General features: G+C 46.0%; 1 protein-coding gene across 1 annotated transcript; it reads right to left on the bottom strand.

Annotated features, from left to right (window-relative positions):
* Positions 1-8,974: 8,974 nt before the first annotated feature.
* LOC114634075 (zinc finger protein ubi-d4) lies at positions 8,975-11,345 on the bottom strand. Its single transcript, XM_028782720.1, has one exon. It carries the CDS (start codon positions 11,324-11,326, stop codon positions 10,151-10,153), a length of 1,176 nt encoding a protein of 391 aa, XP_028638553.1. The 5' UTR covers positions 11,327-11,345; the 3' UTR covers positions 8,975-10,150.
* Between the last annotated feature and the right edge of the window lie 1,055 nt (positions 11,346-12,400).

Here is a 12,400-nt window from a genome sequence, read left to right as displayed (position 1 = left end):
TGGATTTTGTGCTGCAAGTAGAGTTTATTGGGTCATCCAATTGGGCTTTTGGAAGACCAGAATGTCTTCCAAAATGAAATGCATATAGAGGAAGTCTAGCTCATGAGATTTCACAGGGGAACAAAGACTTTATTGAGAACTGGGCTAGAGGTGCTCAAGTAATATTCCAGCAAATAATTTGGCTTCATTCTGTGTCATGATAACTTGAGTGTGGGTGAATTAAAAACATAGATCAGTGGGCTTGGTGGAGGACATTTCCAGACTGTGAAGTGTTCAGGTGGCAGCATGGCTTCTGTTCACTGTGTCTATCCAGATATAAAACGAGACAGTGCAAAAAAGATAAGAAAAAATATGAAGTTTGGTGAAGAAAGAAGTATGAATGCAGTAAAGTTGTGGAGAAGTTGGGAAGTGTAGATGTTGAAGAGATTAGGCTCATGTGGTGGTTAGAATGAGACTGTGCTCCACACACTCATGCGTTTGAACACTTGATCCCAAGTGGGTGGTGCTCTTTGTTGGAAGTTTAGTGGTGCAGCCTCACTGCCCCTCTACTATACGCATTTCTTTTGACTTTCTAGTTTCCCAAATGCCCAGCAAAATGATTCAGTGAGCTCTTCTTATGGCACAAAGTTCCAAACTCTTCCACATTACTCCTTAAAATCAGTTCCAAAGGCCTAAGAAACACAACCAGGAAGAATGTAATTGGGTGAAAGCCGTGAAATTAAAAGCTTCACACCACTTCTAGGTCTCCCCACCATGTTGAAAATGTTATCCCTCTGAAACTGTGAGCACAAAACCCTTTTTCTTCTGTAAGTTGCCTTGGTCATGATGTTTTATCACAGCAACAGAAAAGTAGCGTATAAAGATCATTAAAGATAAACCTTCTGTTATGTAGTAGGATGATAGGAAAGGTACCATGAGGCAGGACCCCAAACACTTAAAGCTCCATCTCATGAAAATTCAGATTCATTAGAAGAAACAGAGCCTACATTGAGAAAACAAGCCTTGAAGGAAGTGTTTAACCCAGATCAGCCTGAAAGGCATAATACAACCAATGAAACTGTGGGCCAGTGGGACCCAACTATGTCTCAAGGTGGCAGAAGGACTTAGCAGTGATATCCACATGGTACTTATTTAGAAAACATGCTAGATGTAAGATTATGGGAGTCATGGAAGCTTGAGCCAAAGTTTGAGAAGGCTACTGAGGACAGGCAATAGGTGGAGGGATCATATTCCCTGCAAGGAGTACCTAAGGGGTTATGGCATGAAGCCATGACATTGAAATCTATTTAAGTGGAGATCCCAGGATGTTAGAGACACCAGGACTGTGGACCTCCACATAGGAAAGCTCTATGTATGGAATGCAATTGGCCCAGGAAAAAGGCTATGTATTCTGTAGCCTCTAATGCAAAACGCCAGGGCTATTCAAGTCCTTTGGAAACCAGATGAACTCATCATAAGCTCAAAATGCTGGACATGAAGCCACAGACTTAGCTCTTTGCTCTGTTGATTTTTAATTTTGCTTTGGTCCAATATCTTGTGCTGCATTTTACTCCCCCTTTTGGAATAGCCATGTTTATTCTGTGCTAATGTATGTTGGAAATACGTAGCTTGTTTTTTGATGTTGCAGGGTTTGCAGAGAGTTTAAGAGATTGCCTGTGGTTCAGAGGAGACTCCACATTTACATTTTTGGACAGTGTTGGAGCTGTTAAAGACTCTAGGGGCTTTTGAAGTTGGGCTGAATGCTTTTGGCAGTATGAGATGGCCATGGAGACATGGGATAGAAGGTTATAGTTTGAAACTGAGGGACAAAGAATGGAGATACGATGGTTAATATTAACTTAACAGGATGTAGAATCACCTGTTCTGTGGTGTGTCTGTGAGGAAGTTTTTGATTTGGTTAACTGGGGTGCACAGACCCACTGTGGTTAGGGGTTGTACTCCTGGAGTGAATGAAAAGGAGAGGATGAGCTAAGAACCAACCTTTGGCTCCCTGGCTGTGTAGACTGTGACCAGCAGCCTCAAGGTCTTGTCACTATGCTTTTCCCACTATCAAGGATTCTACCCTCAACCTGTGACCCCAAATAATTCCCTCCTTCTAAGTTGTCTTAGTTGGGTATTCCACTGCAGCAGCAAGCAAAGTAACTGACAGAGGAGCAGCTGCCTAGACAGAGTCCCTGTCACACTCACAAAAGCAACCATTGTCTGCATCTTTATTTTATAGGGTGGCAGCTTGTAACCACTTTTGCCTTCAGTGATTTGCAACCATATCATTAAGTTTACTTGAAAATGTTGCTGGCAGGATGAGGACCCATGTGCCTCACCCCCAGAATGGGCGTGTCTGTTGGTTGTTGTTCACTTGGAATAACTTGGAAACTCGAAATCTATAGAAGCCTCTTAAATATGGGTGGGTAAATTCCTGACTGTCCACCCTGTCGTCTACCTCACTGAGTGATTCTTGCCTATATCTGGTTAATGCCTGTACCTCAGGGACCCAGACGCCATACCATAAAATGCTGGCCAAGACTCATGTGGACATCTGCTGATTAGATTTGCTTTTCCATTGTCTTTCTTGTGAGTGTCCTTCTTGGCCTATTATGAGTCTGTTTGTGAGGTCTGTACTGTATAAAAAGGCCATCTGGGTCTCCTTCTCATGGAGTTCTGTTTGGGATTTCATCTGTGTTGTGTCCAGACAGCTAGTTGGTGGTCTTCTGTGATGGCACGTCAGTGGAGGTGGAGTATGGCATGTATGCCCTGGGTCCTTTCTGCTGATAAGAAGGTACCATTGCTACCAGGAATACCCTGACCCCTGTATTAATTCACTGTCCTCCTCCAAAGACAATTATAAGTTCTGGGGCACCAATTGGAACCTTGCTGCCTGACAGCCCACATATGTAGTCACTGACCACTTCCTGCAGTGCTCAGAGCTGATTCTCACTAGTTGTCTCTGGAATACAGCAGCAGGGTCCTTAGGGTGAGGTGCCAGTGTTCACACCTGCCTGAAACTCTGGTGTAAAAACCCTCCAGCCTGTTAGATCAGGGATAGCAAGAGGCCAGCAGTCTGTGTGATTCTGCTGAGGCTCTCACTGTCTCTAGGCTCTCAAGGCTCCCCTGAAACTATCTTAGCCCACCCTTGTCTTCTGTCTCACCGATAGTTCTTATTCTTCTCAGGGGTGCCACTTACCCTGTCACTCTGTCTGTGTCCTTGTGTCAGGTATGCTTCTTTGACTGTGCTATCTGCTACAGGCACTCCCACATCATCTCAGAAGTTTCTTGCTTTCCCTCCTTCCCTCCTTAGACACATATCTTAGTCCCTTGAATCAACAGATTCTCTTATGCACCATGCATGCAATGGCACTCATGCTTGGGGCATTGCAGGGTCTGTAACTGGATATTTACTTTTCCATGTAAACCTAAGGACCAGGATAGACTTTGTGCATTCTGTCATCCTTTAAACACCTGACAAAGTCAGTGAGATAAAATCATGAAATAAATGCATGATTTGGGATTTTGTGTTGTTTGGGGTTCTGGTACTAGGGATTGACTTTAAGGCTTTGGGCAGGCTAGACAATTACTCTACCATCCAACTACCGCTTCAGCCCTCATTTTCACTTCTTAACATTTTAAGATATGGGGCCAGAGAGATGCTTCATCAGGTGAAGGTGCCCACTGCCAAGCTTGACAGCCCGAGTTCAATCCCTGGAACTCACACGATGGAAGGAGAGAACTGACTATCACAAGTTGTTTCTTGACCTCTACACATGTGTGTGGCATGTGCATGTGTGAGCACACAGACACACAATGTGAATAATGTGAGACGTTAGGATACGGCCTCACTAAATTCCTCAGGATAGCCTTGAACTTGGAATCTTCTTGCTTTATCTTCCCCAGAAATGGGGTTACAGATAGCCATCACTATTCCTGGATTTATGATTATATTGATTTTGTATTTAAAATTGCACAGAGCATTTTTGACATATCTTGGAGCTTTTTTTTTTTTTTTCAGCACAGCAGACACTGAACTCATATGATCACTGAGAACTGGTCAGCTGATGCTTTGGGAGAAGATGTACCCATTGGTCTTCCATAGTGAACAAGAGAGTCTTCAAAGAAAAAGGAAGTGTATCAGTAGCAGTTTAGCATTGATTCTGTGAGGTAGTAAGCTCTTGACTGTATTGGGTTAAATAAAATGTTATTAAAATTACTTTCACCTGTTTCCCATTTCTCAGTGTAGCCATGGAAATTGCAATAATGCGTAGGAGGCTTGTGTCTGTTTCTTTTGGACATTCTGGCCTACAGGATACCAAGAAGAGAGCAACTCATCTGAGTAGGATGCCAAGCAAACAGAGATGAGAAACCTACCTCACCCCAAGGGGCTGGGCTCAGCCTGGCATGAGTCCTTGGCCATGGAGAAAGCTCAAGGCCTGAACCAACCATCACCGGTCTGGGTAATGCTGGGTCAGGGTGTGACAGTCTGTTCCCTCACAAGGAGTTGTGTCTGCATTCAGTGTGATCTCTGCAGGGGATGTTCCACCTCCTGTGGGCCCTCTCAACTGGCAGGAAGTACAACTATACATACTCCCTCCTGACCTTTCTAGAGCACACAGAGCAGCTGTGGGAGACACAGTGGAGACAACAGAAAACTTTATTCTGTACATTTCTGTTTCATGAGCTTGATGGCTGGGTTATTTGAATAAAGACAAGTGAGACTTTTTCCTATAAAAATAAGACAACTGGCAATCGTATACTTGATGAAGAATTAAGACAAACCACATGATTTGGATAGCAAGAGGGATATGAAACCATGACGTAAGGTTTGTTGTCTGTGAGTCTGAATGTCAGTGGAACCATATGTTGTCTATGAAGTTTTATCTTTACCTCCAAATGGTATACATGTTAATATAAGTTTGACACCATTTCAGGTGGTCATGGGATACTCAGGGTCCTTTAGTGACAGTGGAATTCCTGGGTTGGTGAGATACTCTGTGGATCTCTGGCAGTATGCCTGATTAGGCTTATGTTGGCCTTACTGGCTAAACTTCCAGGGGTGTGTGGAGCACCTAGCAGAGGTGCTGTGATAAATGAATGGGGTTGCCTGATGCTGAGGATCAAGAGCTAGCCAGGCCTCACGGGCCAGTCATGGAGTTGATAGGGCCCAGTGAAAACTAGCATTGGAGCACTTTGCTCTGAAGCTGGGAGCACTGACTCTCAACATTGAGTGACATATGAGGACATAGGTGTATGGGGCCTAAGTGAGCATACAGCATGCAGCTGCAGATGCCAGTCATGCCTGGAAAGCACCACTGAGAACCTCACAAGCTCTCTTGGTTGAATGGCTGGTGGGGCTGGGACAAAGGGTGACGATGATGACTATATGATGAGTTGGAAAAGATTTAAGGAGTCTGATGTGCAAGACCATGAGTGTCCTTCAAGGCTGAGTATGGCATTCCCTTCTTGGGTTTCTTACTACAGTAGGGGAGTTCTGTTTTCTAAAAGGATAAAATACATCCAGGAAACTAGCCTCCCTGCCCACTTGCCTTTCCTTCCTTCCTTCCTTCCTTCCTTCCTTCCTTCCTTCCTTCCTTCTTCTATCTCTCCCTTCTTTCTTTCATTCCTTCTCTTTCCTCCCTCCTTTCCTACACTCTCTTTCCTTCTAGTCTCTTCCTTTCTGCCTTCCCCTTCCCTCCTTCCCTCTCTCCATCCTTCCCCTCTATCCCTCCCCCTCCAACCCCCCCCCCCTCCTTCCCTCCTCCCTCCTTCCCTCCTTCCCTTCCTTTCCCCCTTTGTTACCTTTTTTTTTTTTGGCATGGAGTTTTTTGCAGATTTAAGGGCAGCATCCTTCCAGTAATCCCCCAATATCCCCTTTGTCTTACTGAAATGACATGGTGATGCTCTCTTCCTATGCTGAGCGGTTTCACTAGAGCAAATCTTAGAAGCACATTTCTCCATGTGGGTTGGTGGGTCCAAGGGTTTGCACTAAGCCTATCTGTTCCCCTCCAGTGCCGTGCTTGCACCATAAACCGTCTCAGAGCTCTAATTTTATAGCAGGCTATGTTTCAGTCAGGCTGGGCACAGTCTTTAGGGAGCCATGGGCTGGCCCTTTATAGTGGTCCCATCTTCCTGGGCTGGCCTGCTCTTTAGTAGCATCCATGTGGATAGGCACGATCAGATTTTGTGTCTGTATCCTGGAGGATGTAACTGCCAGATGCACTGGGGCTCCTCTCTGCCAGCTCATCTGAGTCAATCTATTTTGGATCTGGAGTTGTGTTAATGGTGTCTCTCTGAATATCTATCTGTACATCATCGATGGGATCCAGGTGTTGGGTGACTCATTGAGTGTCCCTCAAGCCACTTCATTAAGTGTGCTTTCAATGCTGTTGCTAGAGGAGTGTTGCAGAAGCTGCTTGGCAGGGGCAAGGCACCTAAAAAGTGGGACAGGAATGAGAAATGGCCTGAACAAAGCCACAACTTAATTGATACTTGTTACCCTTCTTTTCCAGCCAAGGGAGATTGGTCTGGACTGGCAATGGAGAAGGGGAGTGTGTGGTGCCCAGGTCCTGTGACTTTCAAATTATGTTGACAATATACTTCACCAGATCTCCAGGAAATTCTGTAATGAAAGAAAAACATGATACCTGCTCTCTTAGAGACAACAAAACACAAAGAAACTGTGTTTTATTATTTAAAAACAGCCCCACTAAGAAAAAACTAGAATCAAAATATCACATTGTCCTCATGCTGGTTGTGATGTGTGGCTCTTCCAGCTCTGGTGAGGGTCTGCCTCTGTTCTCACAGATGAGGGTCTGTCTTTTCTCACAGGTGAGTGTCTGACTCTGTTCTTACAGGGGAGAGTCTGACTCTGTGTTCTGTAACCTTCTTCCTTACAGCTAAGTTTTCTTTTAGAATTAGGCCCTCAGTTTTCTACCATGTAATGATGAAGTATAGCTTGGAAAACTGAGTTCCAGGTCAAACACCCTGGACTGGTTTTTGGATCTCACATCTGAGTCTAACGTCTTCCATCTTGGCTGTAATAATGGGGCACACCATGAGGGAGTGTACAATGGAAGCTTCACGAGTGAGTGATTTCTCAGCCTTAGACACGGAACAACACAAGAGCAGATGGATGAGTCTTGACATCTCCACAGAGGAGAGAGAAACAGGGCAGCTTAATGGACCCCAGGGGTGCCCTGGGAGCAGCCACCAGCTCTGCCCATTAAATATTAACCCACTCTGTGGTGTGTGCACTGCAGCAGGCACCGTGCTCCTAGAGGCAGGAGCAAGGTGCCATGCCTGCTCTCCAAACGCTTATACTCAGGTGGTTCTCTGCCAAACAGACCCGTGTAGTCATCCTTGAAGATAGAACCAGAGAAGAGTCCACCAGAAGCATCCTTCTCAAAGAGCAGCAGTCACCTCAGCTTCTGGCAGTTGGTACCTTCCTAAGCTTCTTTAGTGGCAGGCTGGCTCATCAGGTCTTATACCGGTAAGCCTCAAGGAAGGCCATAGGATGCATGAGCTTGCATTCTGGAAGGAGTGTATCAGGGAAGGAGCTAAGATCTGCTGACAGAAGCCTCCCCTGGGATCAGTCACCCCAGGAGTCTGGATGTCTCTGCCTTCAGACTAGTGTCTGGCTTCTCAGTAGAGGAAGGCAGGGGTAGCTGGCTTCGCTGGACTGGGTAGTTTTATGCAGTCAGGCCAGTCCAGATTTGCATAGATTGCCCAAAGGAAGGTGTGGAGTCCATATCACCTCCTTTCCCGGTTCACAGTAGGACACCTCCAAAGCTGGCTCGTATTCTTGCTACTTAGGTGACTGCAGCCAAGCTATGGTCTCCTCCTGTATGAATAAAAGTCCTAGCTAACAGCTTGTCTCCAGGAATTTACCTGAATTGGGGAGTGTGTAGTATAAATGGCTTTTTAAAGGACTGATCCATCATCCGTCACTGATTCTCAGCATCTTGGGCAGCTGTGAATCTCTGCCATTCACAGCACAAAAAAGCTTCTCTGACTCAGGTTAAGAGCCTTTGTATAAGGGTGGAAAGGCAGACATTTAGAAGGTAGTTTGATGTTATGTCTATTTAACTAACTATCATTGGTAATTTCTCTATAAAGCCTACGACTTCCTGAGGCTTAAATTTGTGATCAGTCTTACAGCACCAGACATGAGATCCCCTTCTGCTGAGTGAGCCTCAAATCCAATCAGGGAGTGCTTGGTTAATTCCCTCAACAGCAACACCACTTTTACATGTGTTGGCACGTGTCTGTCAGACTGGTGGTGTACTTCACAGAGTTATCTCTTGTTTAAAAACTGTTGATACTTTTTCTCTTTGAGTTGCCCGAAGATTATTTTTGCAGCACTTTGAGCTGTGACCTGGGGGCTACATTTCAAGCTGACGGATAAATCTTGAAAAGTGCAAGAGTTTTGAATGCATGAAGAGATCACTCAAAGTAGAGGAAGCTTGGTACTGCATGGCAGGATCGAAGTCTCCACAAAGAGAGACTAAGAGAAGCCACTGGTGAAGAAGGTGAAGGTGAATCCTCAGTGGCAGTAGAGACCCCAAGATTCAAGTGGTCATAGATAAGATCTGATCTTGTTGACATATGGCAGGGTGTGAGAGTCTGAAGAGGCCAGAAGAGACCACTGATGAAGGTACAGCCTCAGCTGCACCAGAGGCCTGCATAGGAGACGCCAGACGCATGAGACTTGTGCAGCAACAGCAGTAGGTGTGGAATAGAGCCAGCCGCCGAAGTCTTTTTAACAAGCTGTGTGTTGCAAATGGCAGGGCTGTTCCAGTCCGAGGGAGCCCAGGAGATCATTAGTAAGTCCCAGATGTTGGACACTAAACTTTGGATACTGTAGAATTTTGGTTTTGCTTGGATCTGATTATAACTTGCCTGACTCTTCCCTCTTAGAATAAGCAAGTATCTTTAAATTTTATTTTGTAGGAACACATAGTTAAGAGATCTTAGATATTTTTTTTTTTTTTTTTTCTCTGTAAAAATGTTTATTTTTACTAATGTTTTGAATACAGGAACTAAATATGTGAGGAGGGGGCCTCAACTTTGCAGAAAACAACAGTTAGGGCCTGCTCACAGCCAAGGGGGAAGCCCACTCCAGAGTATCTTGGCATGGACTGTCCCCTCCTACTTAATGTCAGTGCCACTAAGCAGGAAACAGAAAAAAATCAGGGTGTGAAGACCTTACCAGCTACTAGCTAGTGTGCAAGGAAAGGGGACCAACCCATGTCCTGGGAGACAGGATACACAGGCAGGAGGCAGAGGCTCCTGATTCAGTTAAGGGCAGGAGGCTGAATGCCCAGGTCCAGGAAGAACGAAAAGGGGATTTTGGAGGTAGGCTTCTTTATAGAGTTAAAAACAGGCACATTATCCAACTTCTCCCTGCGCCCCCCAAGCTGCTGGCACAGCCCCGATACTGTCCCTCTCCCTACAAAACCAAAGGGAATAAGGAAGGAGGCAGAAGACAGGAAGTTCTGAGAATGGGAAATGTTTGGGTAGCCAGAGAGCACCAGTGAGCAAGCCAGCCAAGCACAGGAAGGAGAGGTTGAAGCTGCTTGTCCCTTTGTGGGACAAGGCAGAGCTAGGAGGCGCCCGAGAGCATTCCAGCTCAAGCACAGAACCCCATGTAGCATGACAGAGGACAGAGGACTGCTTTGGCAGGAGGCAAAGGGAAGCAGAAGGAGGATAGGAAAAGGTCTGGGCAAGTGCCACTTCAGCCAGCTCACTCCAGCTGCTTTCAGGAAAGGCCCAGCCTGGGTCATCTCTGAGGCAAAACCCTGGAAACTAGAGGAGGTGGGGAGTGGGGCTAGGCAAGGCTTGAGACAAGTGAGCTGCTCTCATATTCCTTCTCAGAGGACCCCATTTGAGCCCTGTAATCACCAGGGTCCTGGGCCCAAGGCAGGTAGAGTGAATGCACTTCTTGGAGAACAGAGAGAAGTTGGGCCCACAGGTCAGCCCTGGAACAGCATGCTGCTCCTTACTCCCTGAGGGCTTGGGGCCAGAGGCAGTCAGAGCTGCCACCTTCCTGTGCTGTTGCCAAAGGCAGGTTGGCAGGACTACCGAATGAAAGAGGAGGGGGGGAATGAAAACCAAGGTAGAGAGGAGAGCAACAGCGGTAGATGCAGGGGAGCGGGGTGGCACATCAGGAGGAGTTCTGGTTCTGGTAGATGGACGCTTTCTCCTTCAGCAGATCCAGACACAGGTGGCAACTCCAACTTCCTTCAGGAGGCTCAGACATGGAAGGGGTCAGACAGTACATGTGGTAGCCACGGTCACAGTCGTCACAGAAAAGCAGCTGGTCATCATTCTCTGAAGTACCGCAGAGGTTGCAGCACTTGCACTCGATGCACTGCCAGCGGTAGGTCTTCACGGCTGCCATCATCACAGGGGTGAACTGCAGGCAGGACGGATGCCCTGAGCGGCCACAGTCAGAACAGGACACTAGCTCCTCAGGCTGCCCTGTCTTCTTGTTGATTTTTGAGTCTCCCAGGCAGAAGTCACAGTAGTTGTTAGGCAGAGCCAATCCATCAGGTCCTTTCTTGGATTTCTGCTCCTCAGACCTCTGGGACACAGGAGTGGGTGGTTGGGAGTCTTCTTTGTCCTCTCCTTCCTCTTCAGCCAGGTGGGAATGGGCATAGTGGTAACTGAGGCCAGGTCGGTTCTTGTAACGTTTTCCACAAATGTCACAGGCATAGGGCTTATCCCGGTCCTCCAGGATGGAAGCATCCAGTTTCTTCCGGGCACTGCTCACACCCTTACTCTTGGACTTCCCCTTCCCCCGACGCTTTGGAGTGTCTTCTTCATAGTCCTCGTCATCAAGGTCATCGAGGAAGTCATCAGGCTCAAGGATTCGCTTCCGTGCTCGACTGTTGGTAACAGGAAACTCGCCCAGGCTGTCATCATCAACTCGGGGATCTGGGGCACCCCGTTTCTCCAGGGGATCAGTACGCAACAGAGCCTCTAAACTGCTGCCATCCTGAGAGATAAGCCCCTCTTTCTTCAGAGTCTGGTCAGTGTCTGGTTTAATAGATGGGAAAGAAAGCCTAGGATCTTCGGGTGGGTGGGCTCGACGCTTTTTCCGCCAGCGTCGGGCAGGGTAGGAGTACAACTGTCCAGAGGCCAATCCTGGTCCCCGGTGTCGCTTTTCCATCCAGATATAACAATTGCTCTGGGCTACTCCAGTCTGTGAGTCCAGGAAAGGCAGGCGCACGCTGCGCTCAGCACAGAGGCGGGCGTTATAATTGTGGCACTGTTCCATGGCATCTTTGTAGTACTGCTCCCCAAGGAGCTTCACTACATTCTCCACCACAGCCGCCATCTTCCCAGTTCCTCTCCGATCTTAGATATTTTAATGAGATTTTGAAATTTTAAATCATTGAAAAATTTAAAAATCATGGACCTTTTAGAGTTATACTGTGTTTTATAGTGTGACATTAACATGAGGTCTTAGAGATAAAAATTAAGAAAAGGTTATGGTTTAATGGTGATGTGTGTCTTTCAAGTTGATAAAGGGTCAATTGTGCTGGCCATACGTTTTGTTAACTTGACATAAACTGAGCCTTGTGGGAAGAAGAAACTTCCATTGTGAAATTGTTTCCATCAGATTGGCCTTTGGACATGCCCAGGGGGTCATTTTCTTGATTAGTAATTGATAGAAGGACTCAGCCCACTGTGAGTGGTTCCAATCCTGGGCAGGTTGTATTATATCAGCAAGTTGAGTAAGCTATGGGCGAGTAAGCCAATAAGCAGCACTCCTCTGATTCTTGACTCTGTTACTTCTTGAGTTTCTGCTTTGGCGTCCCTCAGTGATGGACAGTGACCTGGATGTGTAAGCCCAATAAATCCTTTCCTCCCTAAGCTGCTTTTGGTCATAGTGTTTTTCATAGGAATGGGAAGCAAGCTAGGACACTGGTTAAGAACTTGTCGATATTGTTTATCTTTTAAAAATTATTCATTTTTAAGTTTTATGTGTACATGTGCATGTGTGCACGTACTTGCATGTGTTTATGTGCACCACATGCGCATAGGAGCTTGTGGAGACCAGAAGAGGGCATGAAACTGGAGCTACAGGTAGTCATCAGCCATTGTGTAGACTCTACCTGAACGTAGATCAGTATAAATCAAAAGTGCTCTTAACTGCAGGTCCGACTTTCTAGTGCCTTGTTTTACTTATATTTTCAAAGAGCCAAGCATGTGTTTTAATGATTCTTCATATCAGATTTGCTTCTATTTCATTTGCTTTTGCCCTTATCTGAATTATTTCTTTCCATCCATTGTTTTGGGGTTTGATTTGTTCTTGTTTTTCCAAGACCTTAAGTTGTATAATTAAGCTATTTATTTGCAACATCTCATTTTTTAATGTAATTACTTAGGGCTATAAATTTTCCTTTGA

The sequence above is a fragment of the Grammomys surdaster genome, unplaced genomic scaffold (assembly GCF_004785775.1).
Source record: "Grammomys surdaster isolate TR1022 unplaced genomic scaffold, NIH_TR_1.0 843, whole genome shotgun sequence".
NCBI lineage: Eukaryota > Metazoa > Chordata > Mammalia > Rodentia > Muridae > Grammomys > Grammomys surdaster.
This window is presented reverse-complemented; position numbering and strand designations above follow the sequence as displayed.

Excerpts from the sequence above, each read along its gene's own strand:
- LOC114634075 (XM_028782720.1), bottom strand. The coding sequence starts at position 11,326 with ATGGCGGCTGTGGTGGAGAATGTAGTGAAGCTCCTTGGGGAGCAGTAC.